Raw genomic sequence first — 18,591 nt, 5'->3', positions numbered from 1 at the left:
CCCTTGCTACATGCATCTCTAATTTCCTGTTTAATGCCGTCCCCTACACGACCACTACTGTTTGGAGGCCTATAGACAACTCCCACCAATGTTTTCTGCCCCTTCGCTCCACCCAGACTGATTCTACATCTTGATTTTTTGAGCCAATATCCTTTCTCACTATTGCTCTGATTTCATCCTTTACTAACAACGCCACACCACCCCCTCTTCCCTTGTTGCCTGCCCTGCCTAAATATCAAATATTCTTGGATATTCAGTTCCAAACCCTGGTCACCCTGCAGCCATGTCTCCGTAATTGCAACTATATCATATCCGTTTACATCTATTTGCGCTGTTAATTCATGTACCTTATTACATATGCTTTGTGCATTCAGATACAATGCATTTAAATACAATGCATTTAAATTTGTCTTTTTAACATTATTAGACACCTTAACATTATTTTGTACTGTAACCCTATTTGTCTTATTGCTATTTTTTCTTACCTGGACCCTATTTGTTAGTGTACTTTTGTGTTTGTATGCTCTGTCCCTTCCTGACATAATCTGGTTATCCGTATCACAATCACTTTCCTGCAATGCTTCCTTTTCTTTTCTCTTGAGCATTCTAGATTTCTCTCCACTGTGACCATCCTCTCCGCGCCGCCGCCGCCCCCCCCCCACCCCCCTTATTTAGTTTAAAGCCCTGTTTACCTCCCTAGTTATTCGGTTCGCTAGAACTCTGGTCCCAGCATAGTTCAGGTGTAGTCCGTCCCCCACTGAACAGCTCTCTCTTTCCCGAGTATTGGTGCCAGTGCCCCATGAATCGAAACCCACTTCTCTCACACCAACCTCTGAGCCACGCATTCATCTCCCTGATTCTATTGACCCTATGCCAATTTGCTCCTGGCTCAGGTAATAATGCAGAGATTATTACCTTTGTGGTTCTGCTTTTCAATATAGTCCTTAGCTGTTCAAACTCTCAGTAGAACCTCTTTCTTAGTCCTACCTATGTCATTGGTACCTACGTGTACCACGACAACTGGATCCTCCCCCTCCAAGTTCTTCTCCAGGCCGGAGAAGATGTCCTTTACCCTGGCACTGGGTAGGCAACACATCCTTCGGGACACACGCTCTTGGCTGCAGAGAACCCCATCTATCCCCTTAACTATACTGTCCCCTACTACAACCACCTGCCTCTTTACTCCCCCCACTTGAATGGCTTTCTGCACCACAGTGCCTTGGTCAGTCTGTTCATCCACCCCGCAGTCTGCACACTTGTCCTCAAGGGTTGCAAGAACCTCAAATCTATTGGACAAGTGCAGGGACTGAGGCTCCTGCAATACTACCTCCTGGATCTCCTTACCTGCTTTGTCATGCCTTGATATGTACTGATATACACCAGGTGGTGTACACATCTCCAGATCCGGCCCCATCATATACATCAGGTGGTATATACCACTCCAGAACCAGCCACATCATATACACCAGGCGATATACATCTCTCCAGAACCAGCACTGATATACACCAGGTGGTATGCTTTAAAGAACTAGCTGCGATTCTAGCCAAGCTGTTCTCGACAACTACAACACTGGCATTTACCCAATAAAGTGGAAAATTGCCCAGGTCTGCCTTGTCCACAAAGAGAAGAACAAATCCAATCCAGCCAATTACTGCCCCATCAGTCTACTCTCAATCATCAGCAAAGTGATGGAAGGTGTCGTCGACAGTGCTATCAAGCGGCACTTACTCACTAATAACCTGCTTTCCGATGTTCAGTTTGGTTCCACCAGGACCACTCGGCTCCAGACCTCATTACAGCCTTGGTCCAAACATGGACAAAAGAGCTAAATTACAGAGGAGAGGTGAGAGCGACTGTCCTTGATATCAAGGCAGCATTTGACTGAGTGTGGCATTAAGGAGCCCTAGTAAAATAAGTCAATGAGAATCAGAGGGAAAACTCTCCACTGGCTGGAGTCATATCTAGCACAAAGGAAGATGGTTGTGGTTGTTGAAGGCCAAACGTCTCAGCCCCAGGACATTGCTGCAGGAGTTCCTCAGGGCAGTGTCCCAGATCCAACCATCTTCAGCTGCTTCATCAATGACCTTCCCTTCATCATAAGGTCCAAAGTGGGAATGTTCACTGATGATTGCAGTGTTGAGTTCCATTCGCAACTCCTGAGATAATGAAGTAGTCCATGTCATCATGCAGGAAGACCTTGGGCTAACAAGTGGCAAGTAACATTCGCACCACACAAGTGCCAGGCAATGCCTATATCCTACAAGAGAGAGTCTAGTCGTCTCCCGTTGACATTCAATGGGATTAACTTCACCGAATCCCTTACCATCAATATCCTGGAGGTCATCATTGACTAGAACCTTAACTGGACCAGCCACATAAACACTGAGTCGACAAGAGCATGTCAGAGGCTGGATAGTCTGCAGCAAGTGACTCACCTGACTCCGCAAAGCCTTTCCACCAACTTCAAAGCACAAACCAGCAGTGTGATGGAATGCTCTCCACTTTCCTGGATGAGTGCAGCTCCAACACAAGAAGCTCGACACCATCCAGGACAAAGCAGCCCACCTGATTGGCACCCCATCCACCGCCTTAAACATTCACTCCCCTCCGCCACCTGCGCACCGTGGCTGGAGTGTGTACCATCTACAAGATGCACTGCAGCAACTCGCCAAGGCTTCTTCAGCAGCACCTCCCAAGCCCGCGACCTCTACTACTAGAAGGACAAGGGCAGCAGGCACATGGCGGCAACACCACCATCTGCAAGTTCCCCTTCAAGTCGCACACCATCCTGACTTGGAAAGTTATCGCTGTTCCTTCAGCGTCTCTGGGTCAAAAGCCTGCAACTCCTTCCGTATCATCACTGTGGGAGTACCTTCACCCCATGGACTGCATTGGTTCAAAAAAGGCAGCTCACCACCACCTCAAGGACAGATAGGGATGGGCAATAAATGCTGACTTTGCCAGCGACACCCACATCTCTTGAATGAAAATATATATATAGAAACGGGGAGACAGTACAGGCCTATGGAGGCAGTGCTGTAACATGAATGGTGGAAGGGGGCAGGTCTTATAGAAAACTTCTCCCATGGACATCAGGCGAGAACAAAGCATGGTTGTGATGTCCCCCACAATTGAATTACTGAAAAACTAGCGTCTATGCTCACACACCAGCTACTTGGGTGTCGTTCTGGAGGCACCCAGCACATGTGAAGCCTTGCATCCAAGCGTGGGTGGGTGAAAAGGAGAGAAAAATGAAGTCACATTAAAAGGGAAGAGTGTCAGGAACCGTGAACTACACTGAAGAGTAAAACGCATTTTTAGGGAAAGGTTAGCTTCCCATCATACCAGCTAAGAAACTGATCACGGATCACTACCTCAAAAGTAGTAATTCAGGATTGCTAGCAATGCCACATGCGAGTCAGAGTAGGAATCGCAGGCTCGCTCAGATGAATACGTGGTTTGAGGAGTGGTGCAGAAGGGAGGGATTCAAATTCCTGGGACATTGGAACCGGTTCTGGGGGAGGTGGGACCAGTGCAAACCGGATGGTCTGCACCTGGGCAGGACCGGAACCAATGTCCTAGGGGGAGTGTTTGCTAGTGCTGTTGGGGAGGAGTTAAACTAATATGGCAGGGGGATGGGAACTTATGCAGGGAGACAGAGGGAAGTAGAATGGGGGCAGAAGCAAAAGATAGAAAGAAGAAAAGTAAAAGTGGAGGGCAGAGAAATCCAAGGCAAAAAGCAAAAAGGACCACATTACAGCAAAATTCTAAAGGGGAAAAGTGTGTTAAAAAGACAAGCCTGAAGGCTCTGTGTCTCAATGCGAGGAATATTCGGAATAAGGTGGACAAATTAACTGCGCAGATAGCAGTTAATGGGCATGATGTAATTGGCATCACGGAGACACGGCTCCAGGGTGACCAAGGCTGGGAACTCAATATCCAGGGGTATTCAACATTTAGGAAGGATAGACAGAAAGGAAAAGGAGGCAGGTTGGCATTGCTGGTTCAAGAGGAAATTGGTGCAATGGTAAGGAAGGACATTAGCCTTGATGATGTGGAATCAGTATGGGTGGAGCTACGGAATACCAAAGGGCAGAAAACGCTAGTGTCAGTTGTGTACAGACCACCAAACAGTAGTAGTGAGGCTGGGGACAGCATCAAACAAAAAATTAGGGATGCATGCAATATCATGGGCAACTTTAATCTACATATTGATTGGGCTAACCAAACTGGTAGCAATGCAGTGGAAGAGGATTTCCTGGAGTGTATTAGGGATGGTATTCTAGACCAATATGTCGAGGAACCAACAAGAGGGCTGGCCATCCTAGACTGGGTGATGTGTAATGAGAAAGGTCTAATTAGCAATTTTGTTGTGCGAGGCCCCTTGGGGAAGAGTGACCATAATATGGTAGAATTCTTTATTAAGATGGAGAGCGACACAGTTAATTCAGAGACTAGGGTCCTGAACTTGAGGAAAGGTAATTTCGATGGTATGAGATGTGAATTGGCTAGAATAGACTGGTGAATAATACTTAAAGGGTTGACGGTGGATAGGCAAAGGCAAACATTTAAAGATCACATGGGTGAACTTCAACAATTGTACATCCCTGTCTGGAGTAAAAATAAAACGGGGAAGGTGGCTCAACCGTGGCTAACAAGGGAAATTAAGGATAGTGTTAAATCCAAAGAAGAGGCATATAAATTGGCCAGAAAAAGCAGCAAACCTGAGGACTGGGAGAATTTTATAATACAGCAGAGGAGGAAAAAGGGTTTAATAGGAGGGGGAAAATAGAGTATGAGGGGAAGCTTACTTGGAACATAAAAACTGACTGCAAAAGCTTCTATAGATACGTGAAGAGAAAAAGATTAGTGAAAACAAACGTAGGTCCCTTGCAGCCGGATTCAGGTGAATTTATAATGGGGAACAAAGTAATGGCGGAACAGTTAAACAAATACTTTGGTTTTGTTTTCACGAAGGAAGACACAAACAACCTTCCGGAAATACTCGGGGACCAAGGGTCTAGTGAGAAGGAGGAACTGAAGGAAATCCTTATTAGGTGGGAAATTGTGTTAGGGAAATTGATGGGATTGAAGGCCGATAAATCCCTGGGGCCTGATAGTCTGCATCCCAGAGTACTTAAGGAAGTGGGCCTAGAAATAGTGGATGCATTGGTGATCATTTTCCAACAGTCTATCGACTCTGGATCAGTTCCTATGGACTGGAGGGTAGCTAATGTAACACCACTTTTTAAGAAAGGAGGGAGAGAGAAAACGGGTAAGTGTAGACTGGTTTGCCTGACATCGGTAGTGGGGAAAATGTTGGAATCAATTTTTAAAGATGAAATAGCAGCACATTTGGAAAGCAGTGACGGGATCGGTCCAAGTCAGCATGGATTTATGAAAGGGAAATCCTGCTTGACAAATCTTCTAGAATTTTTTGAAGATGTAACTGGTAGAGTGGACAAGGGAGAACCAGTGGATGTGGTGTATTTGGACTTTCAAAAGGCTTTCGACAAGGTCCCACACAAGGGATTGGTGTGCAAAATTAAAGCACGTGGTATTGGGGGCTAGTGCACTGACGTGGACAGAGAACTGGATGGCAGACAGGAAGGAGAGAGTCGGGATAAACTGGTCCTTTTCAGAATGGCAGGCAGTAACTAGTGGGGTGCCGCAGGGCTCAGTGCGAGGACCCCAGCTATTTACAATATACATTAATGATTTGGATGAGGGAATTGAGTGTAATATCTCCAAGTTTGCAGACGACACTAAGCTGAGTGGCGGTGTGAGCTGTGAGGACGATGCTAAAAGGCTGCAGGGTGACTTGGACAGGTTAGGTGAGTGTGCAAACGCATGGCAGATGCAGTATAATGTGGATAAATGTGAGGTTATCCACTTTGGTGGCAAAACACGAAGGCAGAATATTATCTGAATGGTGACAGATTAGGAAAAGGGGAGGTGCAACGAGACCTGGGTGCCATGGTACATCAGTCATTGAAAGTTGGCATGTGGTACAGCAGGCGGTGAAGGCGGCAAATGGTATGTTGGCCTTCATAGCTAGGGTATTTGAGTATAGGAGCAGGGAGATCTTACTGCAGTTGTGCAGGGCCTTAGTGAGGCCTCACCTGAAATATTGTATTCAGTTTTGGTCTCCTAATCTGAGGAAGGACGTTCTTGCTATTGAGGGAGTGCAGCGAAGGTTCACCAGACTGATTCCCGGGTGGCAGCACTGACATATGAGGAGACTTGATCGACTGGACCTGTATTCACTGGAGTTTAGAAGGATGAGAGGGGATCTCATAGAAACACATAAAATTCTTACGGGACTAGACAGGTTAGATGCAGAAAGAATGTTCCCGATGTTGGGAATGCCCAGAACCAGGGGACATAATCTAAGGATAAGGGGTAAGCCATTTAGGACTGAGATGAGGAGAAACTTCTTCACTCAGAGTTATTAATATGTGGAATTCCCTACTGCAGAGAGTGGTTGATGCCAGTTCATTGGATATATTTAAGAGGGAGTTGGATATGGCCCTTACGGCTCAAGGGATCAAAGGGTATGGAGAGAAAGTGGGAAAGGGGTACTGAGGTGAATGATCAGCCATGATCTTATTGAATGGTGGTGCAGGCGCGAAGGGCCGAATGGCCTACTCCTGCACCTATTTTTCTATACATCAGAGGGCTGTGATAAGCTTACCTGTGAGATATGGTTGATTGACGATTCCATGCGTCGGAGCTGGGATGCCTGGATGTCCAGCATCTGGAGCACATTGTTCGCTAAGGTGTTGATCAGGTAGGCCACACTTGCTAAGGACTGGGTTGTGTAAGCTTTGGTTTCTTCCAGAGCTCGCTGTTTATCTGTCGCCTTTTAAAAAAAAAAGAAAGGTTAATCAAGCTACCCAAAATACATCAGGTGTGCAGAAAGTATTGGAAATGTAGTACAAAATATGTAACAATTTTTTTTTTTTAAATCGAGGTGTTGATGGACCGGAAGCCAATGTAGGTCAGTGAGCACAGGGGTAATGATTGTGAAAGGGACTGCATGACATGGTTAGGATACGTGCAGCAGAGTTTTGGATGAGCTCAGGTTTAGAGGATGGGAGTCTGGCCAGGACAGTATTGGAATAGTTGGGTCTGGAGCTAACAAAAGCAAGTATCCCTAGAAATGATAGTTAGTCATACTTCAGTTGTGAAAATAAGGACCAGTTGGCAGGTTGTCCTTGACCAATCATATAGAATTCTTTGAAGAAATACCAGGGAGATAAAGAAAATGCATTGGGTTATATGGATAAAAAGCAGTTGGTAAGGTTCCACATAAGAGACTTATGGCAAAGATAAAGACACATGGAATTAAAGGCAATGTACAGAGATATAGGTGGAAGACAGAATGCGAAGGGTCGGGGGTAAAAAGACTGGATGGGTGGCGAGTGGTGTTGGGGACTGCTCTGATTTACCATTTACATACAGTAGTTGAGGCAGAGAACATTGAACCTTAAATATAAAATGTGATGAGTATTTGAAGTGGAGCAGATACATGGCTATGGGAAAAGATCAGGGAAGTGGGATTCATAGAACATTTTAAATTGTACTCTGAATCTAATACGTGCTGTATCTGCCCTTGGAGTGTTTAATAGGACAGTGCAGAGAGCTTTACCCTGTATCTAAATCGTGCTGTACCTGCTCTGAAGTGTTGCACGGCAGTGTAGATGGCACTTCACTCTGTATCTAACTCATGCTGTACTTCTAACCTCTAATATCGCCCATCTCCACCCCTACCTCAGCTAATCTGCTGGTGAAATTCTCATCCATGCCTTTGTCTAGACTCGAGCTCTCCTCCCATATTCCATCCTCCATAAACTTGTGCTCAACCAAAATTCTGCTGTCCATATCTTAACTCCCGGTCCGGCAATGCCTCGATTTTAAAATTCTCTTCCTCGTTTTCAAATCGCTCCATGGCCTTGCCCCTCCCTATCTCGGTCATCTCCTCCAGGCCAACAACCTTCCCCACCCCACCGCCTCCCCCCCACCCATCCCCCCCACCCCCCCCGAGAGCTCTGTACTCCTCCAATTCTGGACTCCTGTGCATCCACCATTGGCAACTGTGCCTTCAGTTGCCTGGGCACTAAGCTCTAGAATTGCCGTCCTGAACCTCTCCACCTTTCTCTCCTCCTTTAAGATACTTCTTAAAACCTACCTCTTTGACGGAGCTTTTGGTCACCTGTCCTAATCTAATGGACTCGAAGGACCGTATGGCCTACTCCGGCTCCTATTTCTTCTGTTCTTATGATCTTGCGTTCCAATATCTCATGTGGCTCTTTGTCAAATTTTGTTTCATAATGTTCCTATGAAGCACCTTGGAATGTTTTACTACTAAAAATACAAGTTATTTTTGTTGTGGCTGCCCTGGGAGTGTTTGAGAGGACAGCATAGAGGGAGCAATGCTCTGTACCTAACCTGTGCTGTACCTGCCCAGAGAGTGTTTGATGTGACTATGTGGAGAGAACAAAAGGTGTAGAGATTGTGTCCAATATTTTTATGGACAATATCCAGCTCAAAAGGCTATTAAAGATCACCACAGAGAAAGGTATGACTTCTCTCAGATATGCTATGTGTTGGAGAAAAGTTGTGTCTGCAGTGCTTCTGACAAAATCCAAGAGACAAAGACGAATATGAAGTATGAACACTGGGTTACAGCCAACTCGAGCACGAATCAACCTATGTGCTATAAACACATTGTAGTCCTAATAAATTGACCCTATGATTTAAAGGAAGGTGACAGTTATTACAAGCAAACACGCTGTCAAGCATCCACCTTGTACTCATGGCAGTAGTATCGCAGCTGCCTACTCCAATGCTCTTATCTGTATTCCAACATCGAGCGTGCCCTCTGAAACAACCCTGGAACATTAGGCATCAAGTTCCTGCTTCCCAAACAGAGCTTCTGACCCATAGTGCCAGTTCTGGCCGAAGGCAGGCTGACTTCTCAGGCCACTCTCTCATCCATGGAAGATGCACCACTGGTACATCAGTGAATGGCAGAGCCAGGCTGATCATATCAGGCCATTGGAATACACAAAGGACATCGATATTTCCTGTAGCTGAGATCTCAGCTCTGCACTACTGAATAATGAGCTCCCACAAATTGAAGCAGCCAGCCCTGCAAATTGAGGTTCTCAGTGGATAGCGGTGTCTCTGTACAGCACATAGTTAGAGAATCACACGAGCTGCCCCAAAAATTCTATTACAGGTGTCTAAAACTCCACTGCATTCTTCCAATTTACAGCACAGCAGAATGCATTATAATGAATCAGCATTTCAGTGATCAGTTATTTTTTAGAGCTCCCCCTCCCTTTATTCCCCGTCCACTGTAACAATGTGGGTGGAGAGGGGGAGGGTGAAGAAAGAGAATCAAGCCACAATCTCCTCTGCAAGGTCAGATATCAATACTGTGCCTCAGACAGTTGAGCTCACCATTACATCGCACTGCTCACTCGCCACAGTATACAAAGATATGATTCACAACAACTTCACCACGAGAAAAATCTTATTACATATCCCTTCACTTAGAGCTCCCAATTAGAAGGTCCCGTGGAAAGGATGAAGCTGCATGGACAACTGCAGAACTGGGACGACAGGCCAGGCTCAACTCATGCTCTGGCTGACATAGCTTATTTCAGTCCGGAGAGAGAGAGAGACACAGGAAAGAGAGGAGAGAACTGAGGAGCGCTGAAGTTGGCCACAGAATAAGGATTGCTAACCAGTAGCTCCTTTTGGGAAATGTACGCACGAGAATACGCCAAACAAGCACAGGTTCATGTTCGACTGCAATGCTTGGGTAGCCAATGCAACACTCAGTGCAATGCTTTCGCGAGGAATGGCCACTCAGGTCAAGCACCCGTTGAACCATACCCCAACGTGATTCCACGAGACAGATCTTGTTGGAAAAATAACGGCGTGTTAATGTTATTAGCGTTATTAATGCACAAATTGGCCAACAGGTACAGTGGATTAATAGATATGCCATGAGTGGCGAATCGTCAGAACTTGCTGGCCAATTTACGCCGATTGCTTCACACAAATGGTATCTCAGCCTTAGCTTCCCCGTTATTTATAAGAATGCATTTATTTGTACTGCAAAAATGGCCAACATGCTCCACCCTTTGTTTCTGATTGGTCCCCTTGGAGGATAAGCCACACCATGAAGTTTCACAGAAATGTGTAACTGGAACCACCTATCCCAAGGTCTCACTGACTTTGCAAATTGTAACTCGATCCACTTTGACTTCCTGAAGCGACAGAGGACAGAGCTCCCAAGAAGACAGCAAGGGCCAGCCAAAATGCCTTACCCCAGTCCAAGGACATCCCTCCTCCAGCCAAAGTGCCTTACCCCAGTCCAAGTACATCCCTCCCCTGGCCAAAGTGCCTTATCCCAGGCGCAAATGCATCCTTCTTCTTCTCCCTCCCCCACACCCCAACCAGAGATGAGGCAGGCATTGTGTACAGAATGTTAACAGGTTTATATGAAGTGAATAGTGACAGCATTGTCTGGCTATCATCCACTCCAACGGGGGCTGGAAGAACGTGATCTGTCTCCTCCTCCCCCCGCCCCCCTCTCTCTTGCTCTCTCCACCGGTTGCCCTCTGCTCTCAGGGCCCAGGCCCGCCTTCATTCCCCCTCACCGCTCTCAGGGCCCAGGCCCGCCTCCATCCCCCCCCTCCCACCGCTCTCAGGACCCAGGCCCGCCTCCATTCCCTCTCCCCGCACCCCCCCACCGCTCTCAGGGCCCAGGCCCGCCTCCATTCCCCACCACCACTCTCAGGGCCCAGGCCCGCCGCCATCAGCACCACGTTTATGGAATGATTGAGCCGGGAAGGAAGGGGCGGGGCTTGTCGCCTGTTGGTCAAAAAAGTGCAGTTCAGGTGTGGGGGGGGGGGGGGGGGGGGGGGGGGGGTGCTGGACAGATGCTTCTGTCTGTCAAAAAAAAGTGCAGTACAAATAGTTACATCGTATTTATAACAACTTGCTGAATTTGTATAGTAATTGACCATTAAACTCACCGCAGAAAATTAGGGCAGGAACTTAACAGCACAAGCAATTTTTTAATGATGTGATCATTGTTAATGCAATATCAATCAACCTCTTTGGCCCAGAAATGGAACAATTTAAACTGTGGAGTCTCATTACTGCGTGAAGCCAATTGTGATTAGAGATTTTAGAAATGTAAATTTTAAATTTTTTTTGATTACTTTGCCTTTATCTCTTTTTTCCTCTCTCAATCCAAACTTTCGTTCTGTACCCGATTTGACATTGAATTCACCTACTCTTAGTTTCATATCAATCCTTAAATCTCATTGGTTAAGAAAATAGACTGTTGGTCCCGTCATTCACCCAAGTCCCAGTTGCTCCATTGCCATCGCTGCATCTTTATCAGCTCGCATTTCCAGCAAGTTCCGTCTCGAAAAACTTTCAAGCTGAAGGGTGCAGAAAAAAGTCTAGCTAATGGCGCATCCTGCGAGATACGCTGCTCCAGCAAGATCTGACCTCATGCCTTCTGGAGAAGCAGGCATAAGCATGTGACTATGAGCTTTGCACCTTGCTGCTTCTGGAACAGCAGATGCTCAGGGGGCGAGGGGGGGGTCTCCAATGCACTCTCTCTACTGATGGATGGTTGTTGGAACAGGGTGGGGGTAAAGAAGAAGATAGCTTAAAGTGAGGGTGAAAAACAACAAATCATCAAAGATCTAACAGAGCCAATGGCTTCACACAGATGCTTCATTGTTTTTATTGAAAATTTCAGCAAACTGGATCTTTACGTTACCTTTCCCCTCAGAACTTGCCCTTCGCCTGCAGCAATTCCATTCACTATGCTGACCTCCTACACTGTCCCAAACCAAACTCAAGCAAGCTTCAGAACCAGTCCCTGATCATTCTCCTGGGCAACTCTGGCTGACTGTTGTAACATCAATACATAGCTTTAATAGGGGGGTGTGATGAGGGAGTGGGTCTGATGGGGACTTGGGAGGGAGAGGGGGGAGAAGAGAGATGATGCATGTTGATATTTTAAGTGTACGGAGTATTTAACTCTAGTCTTAGCTTGGTGGTGGTCCCTTGACGTCTGTCATAGGGCACAAGGAGCTTAAAAGACAGCTGGCCAGAATTATGCCAGCAACCTAGTGTAGTATTAGGTAGTCCGTTGTGTCGAGGATGACCTACTTCCACACCAAAAAAGGATGCGTTCACAGGTGTTTCAATGAGGGATCTGACATTCCAGGTCCTGAACTACATCTTGAAGGGTGGAAAATGCCTGTGCGTGAATTCTTTTAACGTGAAGTGGCCGCTACACACCAGCCACCACACGGGTTTAGCAGAGCACGGTCTTGGTCTAGTGGCAAGGGTTAACCAAGATGACTGGAGACCAGCTCTGCTGCACAGACCTAGTACACACACATACTCCTACTGACCTTGGAATTCATACAACCCAACATTGTATTCACAGATGAGGAAAAATATTTCTTCATATCAACCAAGCAATTCAGTTCTCTGCTAAGCTACAGAAAAGCTTGAGACGAGAATCCATGCCATAAACAAAAACGAACTGTGATTTTTTGAAGCCCTGGTTAGACCACATCTGGTATACTGTACAGTTCTGGGCACCACACCTTAGAAAGGATATAATGGCCTTGGAAGGAATGCAGTGTCGATTCACTGGAATGTTACCAGAACGCCAACCGATAGTTTAAGAGGAGAGATTACATAAACTAGTTTTGTATTCCCTGGAACAGAGAGGAATAGGGTGTGATTTGATTGAGGTTTTTAGGATTTTGATAGGAATTGATAGGGTAGAGAAAAACTTTTCCCACTGGTGGGAGAGTATAGGACAAGGGACGTAACCTTAAAATCAGAGCCAGACCATTCAGGAGAGAAGTTAGGAAACACTTCTTCACACAAAGGATGGTAGAAGTGTGGAACTCCCACAAAAAGCAGTAGATGCAAGCTCAATTAATCATTTTAAATCCAACTTCGATAGATTTTTGCGAGACAAGGATATGGCACCAAGGCAGATGGATGGGAGTTAATATACAGATCAGCTATGATCTCATTGAATGGCGGAACAGACTTGAGGGGCTGAATGTCCTACTCCCATTCCTATGCGTGACTGGCAGTTCCTTTTGAATTGAGCTGACAAGTTACTTAAACTCCAAGAGTCACCAATCATTCAAATAGATTGAGCTGCTCCACATGGTCAGTCATAATCTTCAGAGAGAACAGTTAAACTAGTTAATTCCTGTAATTGGAAAAACTACAAGAATACTATACAATGGTTAATTATCACGAAGTGTAGCATACAAACTGCAACCATTTATTCTTTTTGGTCAAGGAGTTGGCATTAATATTTACCATAAATGTGTATAACATCACTTATGTATTCACTTGATAGCTAAAATCCTAAAATGGGTCTGATGGATGCGCTACTGCTTTCAAAGATTGAAGACAATTTCTGTAGCACAGGATACATCCAGCAGCTAAAATAATTCAGAAAGATTTTCTGTTCGTTATCTTAGGTTCACCTAGATGTCAGGGCCAGTGAAGATACTGTAATGAAAGGAAGAAAGAACTTGCATTTCTATCACACCTTTCACGACCTCAGATGTCCCAACGTGCTAAACAGCTAAAGAATTATGAGTGTATTTTTTTAAAGTTTAGTCATGTTGCAGTGGTAGGAAATGCTGCAGCCAACTTGCACACAGCATTGGGGAGCTGGGAATCTGCATCAAGAATGTTAACCTAGATTTTCTTTTTGGGATTGGTGGACTTACTACAGGTTTGCAGCATTTTCATTTCTATTTCAGAAATCCTACACCTGGATGTTTATTTTATTCCATTCTTCGCATTTCCTACTCTTTATTCCTTGTGTGAATCTCTCCACGCCTATTTGCTGTTTTAGCTATTTACACAATATTTTGTCCATTTAATGATTTCCCATTGCCTCAGTGGGATGTCTAATAGTTCCAGGTGAATCAGACCATTAGCAGGTGAATCAGACCATTAGCATCTTCTCTGCAATTGCAAGATCTGCTGTTTCTCTCCACCATGACTTTGTTTTTGGATAACTCTACTAAAGAACTTAATTATTCTTCAGTTTTCCGTTCTGCTGAAGGGATCGACCCAAAACATTAACCTGCCTTTTTGTTCTCTATTTTCAGTTTTTTCTTTTTTGTTTCTGAAAAACTTTCGGATGGTCATGGGAGCATGAGGGTTCGAGAGGGTCGAGATTCGATGGGCTTAATGTCTTTTTCCTCCTATACTGTTAGTCAACAGTATCATGGGGTACAATTCGGGAAAACGTGAGGTTATCCACTTTGGCAGAAAAAATAGAAAAGCAAATTACAATTTTAAATGGAGAAAAATTGCAAAGTGCTGCAGTACAGAGGGACCTGGGAGTCGTGCATGAAACACAAAGTTATTATGCAGGTACACAGCAAGTAATCAGGAAGGCAAATGGAATGTTGGCTTTGATTGCAAGGCTGATATAAAAGCAGAGAAGTCATGCTACAACTGTACAGGGTATTGGTAAGGCCACACCTAAAGCACTGCATATAGTTTTGGTCTCCATATTTAAGGAAGGATATCCTTGCATTAGAGGCTGTTCAGAGAAGGTTCACTAGGTTGATTCCAGAGATGAGGGGGTTGACTTATGAAGATAGGTTGAGTAGGTTGGGTTTATACTCACTGGAGTTCAGAAGAATGAGAGGTGATCTTATCGAAACATATAAGATAATGAGGGGGCTAGACAAAGTGGATGCAGAAAGGATATTTCCACTCATAGGGGAAACTAAAACTAGGGGACATAGTCTCAGAATAAGGGGCCGTCCAGTTAAAACTGAGATGAGGAAGACATTTTTTCTCTGAGGGTAGTAATCTATGGCATTCTCTGCCCCAGAGAGCTGTGGAGGCTGGCTCATTGAATATATTTAAGGCGGAATTTTTGAGCGATAAGGGAGTAAAGGATTATGGGAAGCGTGCAGTGAAATGGAACAGAGTCCAGGATCAGATCAGCCATGATCTTATTGAATGGCGAAGCAGGCTTGATGGGCCAAATGGCCTAATCCTGCTCCTATTTCTTATGTTCTACTCTGATAACCAAATCAACCCTTAACTACAGATCATTGCACATTGGTTCTACTGCACCACGGGGAAAACTGCACTTATTCCAATATCCTTATGTAACACTCTTACTGCATCTTCTAAAATTACACCGATCCAGTCACAAACTTCAACCCACCAATATTGTACCCCAGTGTTAGCGAGATCTGTGCACACCAGTACTGTACCCCAGTGTTAGTGAGAGACCTGTACCAGTGGAATAGTGACAATCCTGTAGCCACCAGTACTGTACCCCAGTGTTCGTGACAGTCCTGTATCCACCAGTAATGTACCCCCATTTGATAAAGTGACAGTCCTGTAACCTGTAAATGCCAGTATTATACCCCAATGTTAGTGACTTATCTATATGCATCTGTACTATCCCCCCAATGTTTTACAGCTCAAATTGCTCTCTCCACACACAAACCTAGTTTGGAATGAGGGAATGTCTATTTGTAATGCTAGGAGTTTTTCATAGCTTAGTAATTCCATACACCAATCATTACAGTTGGAACTGGTGCTCTCCACTCTCCCGTCCTGTGATAGTTGGAACTGGTGCTCTCCACTCTCCCGTCCTGTGACAGTTGGAACTGGCGCTCTCCACTCTCTCTCCTGTGACAGTTGGAACTGGTGCTCTCCACTCTCCCGTCCTGTGATAGTTGGAACTGGTGCTCTCCCCACTCTCCCGTCCTGTGACAGTTGGAACTGGCGCTCTCCACTCTCCCGTCCTGTGACAGTTGGAACTGGTGTTCTCCACTCTCCCGTCCTTATATATTATGATGCTACAGTCTCAGCCTCAACGGCCACTTGTGGTAAATCACTCCATGTTCCAATGACCATCTGATTCACCAACCAATGGGAAAAATCTTTACACAATTATTCTCTCGAAACATTTCATATTTTTGAATTAAATTTCCCGTTAAACCTCGCTGCTCCAGTGAAAAAGCCCCAATCTTTGAAACATTTTAGTGTCAGCGTGGCTCAGTTGGTAGCACTCTTGGCTAGGAGTCAGAAGGCTGTGGGTTCAAATCCCACTCCAGAGACTTGAGCACAAAAATCTAGACCGACACTCCAGTGCAGTTCTGAGGAAGTGCTCACTGTCGGATGTGCCTTCTTTCCGATGAGACATTAAACTGAGGCCACGTCTGCTCCCTCGGGTGGATGTAAAAGATCCCATGGCACAATTTCAAAAGAAGAGTCGAGAAGTAACCCCGGTGTCCTGGCCAATATTTAGCCCGCAATCAATTATCACTAAAACAGATTATCTGGTCATTATCACATTGCTGTTTGTGGGAATTTGCTGTGTGCAAATTGGTTGCTGCGTTCCCTACATTACAACAATGACTGCATTTCACAAAGTACTTCATTGGCTGTAATGCGCTTTGGGATATCTGGTGGTCATGAAAGGCACTACAGAAATGCAAGTATTTCTTTCTCATAACTCTAACCTCCTATTCCTGGTATCACTCAAATGAATCTGCACTGTCCCCTATTCATGACTCTAATACCCTTCCTATAATGAGATGGCCAGAACAATACTCCAACTGTGGTCTTACCATAGTACAAATTCAACATCACTTCCTTGTTTCTATGTTTAATGGCCCAAAGTACAAATCCTAGAAAACTAACCTTTTATTTAGAAAAAAACATCCTTGACCACCTGCATTCCCACTTTTGAAAAGCTCACTATCGCCACCCAATCGCCTGCTCCTCCACATAGTCAAGGATCTGAGGTTTAAGGCACACTTCCTTCCAGTTCTACATTCCAAAATATTCTACTTCACATTTCTCTGGATTTAATTGCAGCTGCCACCCATCTGTCATGCTGCCAGTCTGTTCTTCAGGCGAATATATTCTTCCTTACTGTTTGCAATGTCCCTAATTTGAAATCAGCAAACTCTGACAACCTCGGTGTCATATTTAACCCTGAAATGAGTTTCCAGCCACATATCCGCGACATAACTAAAACCGCCTTTTTCCACCTCCGTAACATTGCTCGCCTCCGCCCTTGCCTCAGCTCTTCTGCTGCTGAAACCCTCATTCATGCCTTTGTTGCCTCTAGACTTGACAACTCCAACTCACTCCTTCTACATCCCACATTATGTATACTTGAAGTCATCCAAAACTCAGCTGCCTATGTACTAACTCACACTAAGTCAAGATCACCCATCACCCCTGTGCTTTCTGACCTATGTTGGCTCCCGGTTAAACAATACTTCGATTTCAAAATTCTCATCCTTGTTTACAAATCACTCCATGGCCTTGCTCCTCCCCATCTTCAATCTTTTTCAGCCTCACAATCCCACAAGATGTCTGCCCTCCACAAATTCTGGCTTCTTGAACATCCCTCATTATAACTGCTCAACCATCGGTGGACATGCCTTCAGCTGCCTGGGCCCTAAGCTCTGGAACTCCTTCCCTAAACCTCTACGCTTCTCTACCTCTCTAACCTCCTTTAAGACGCTCGATAAAACCTACCTCTTTAAACAAGCTTTTGATCATCTGCCGTAATTTCATCTGTGGCTCGGTGTCAAACTTATCTCTTTGTCTGTAACACTGTGAAGCGCCTTGGGACGTTTTACTACTTTAAAGGCGCTATATAAATAAAAGTTATTATTGTTCCACTTATGCCCATATCCAAGTCATTATATAAATTAAAATCGCTCCAGTCCTTTGGTCAGAAAGCTGTTTAAATCCCTTTCTCCTTTGTAAGTTTGAAGACTCCAAGTTTACTCATCCAACCAGCTGGGGGAAGGGGAGAGCAGTCTGATTTCCCAGTGCCTTTAGGACTGGTCCAAGATCAAGCACTGAATCAAAAAGTACTCAGCTCAAGACCAAATTAAAAACAGAAAATGTTGGAAATCTCAGTGGGTTCGGTAGCATCTGTGGAGAAACAGTTAATGTTTCAGATTGATGACCCTTCATCAGAACGCCTGGCTTCAGACAAATCCCATCCCCACAGAAGGAAGAGTTTACAAAATAGCCCAGAACAAAAAGTCAGAACTGGATAATCAAGGGGCTGTAGGGAGGGAGGAACTTAATACAATCACTAATGAAGTAGTACTCGGTAAAATAATAGGACTAAAAGGCAGACAAGTCCACTGGACCTGATGGCTTACATCCTAGGGCTTAAAAGAAGTGGTTGCAGAGATAGTGGATGCATTGGTTGTAATCAACCAAAATTCCCTGGATTCTGGGGAGGTCCCAGCGGATTGGAAAACCGCAAATATAACGTCCCTATTTAAAAAAGGAGGCAGACAAAAGGCAGGAAACTATAGACCAATTAGTCGAACATCTGTTGTTGGGAAAATGCTGGAGTCTATTATTAAGGAAGCAGTAGCAGGACATTTAGAAAAGCAGAATTCATTCGAGCAGAGTCAGCATGGTTTTATGAAAGGAAAATCATGTTTGACAAATTTGCTGGAGTTCTTTGAGGATGTAACGAGCAG

At 45.0% G+C, this 18,591-nt stretch overlaps 1 protein-coding gene across 4 annotated transcripts in view; it reads right to left on the bottom strand.

Annotated features, from left to right (window-relative positions):
- abi2b (abl-interactor 2b) overlaps nt 1-18,591 on the bottom strand; it is a 204,512-nt gene that overhangs the window by 113,522 nt on the left and 72,399 nt on the right. For all 4 annotated transcript variants that reach the window (XM_070876079.1, XM_070876081.1, XM_070876080.1 and 1 more), the window contains exon 2: nt 6,696-6,863. In XM_070876079.1, coding sequence (XP_070732180.1) covers nt 6,696-6,863 — 168 coding nt within the window. The remainder of the gene's footprint in view (nt 1-6,695; nt 6,864-18,591) is intronic.

The sequence above is a fragment of the Pristiophorus japonicus genome, chromosome 3 (genome assembly GCF_044704955.1).
Source record: "Pristiophorus japonicus isolate sPriJap1 chromosome 3, sPriJap1.hap1, whole genome shotgun sequence".
NCBI lineage: Eukaryota > Metazoa > Chordata > Chondrichthyes > Pristiophoridae > Pristiophorus > Pristiophorus japonicus.
This window is presented reverse-complemented; position numbering and strand designations above follow the sequence as displayed.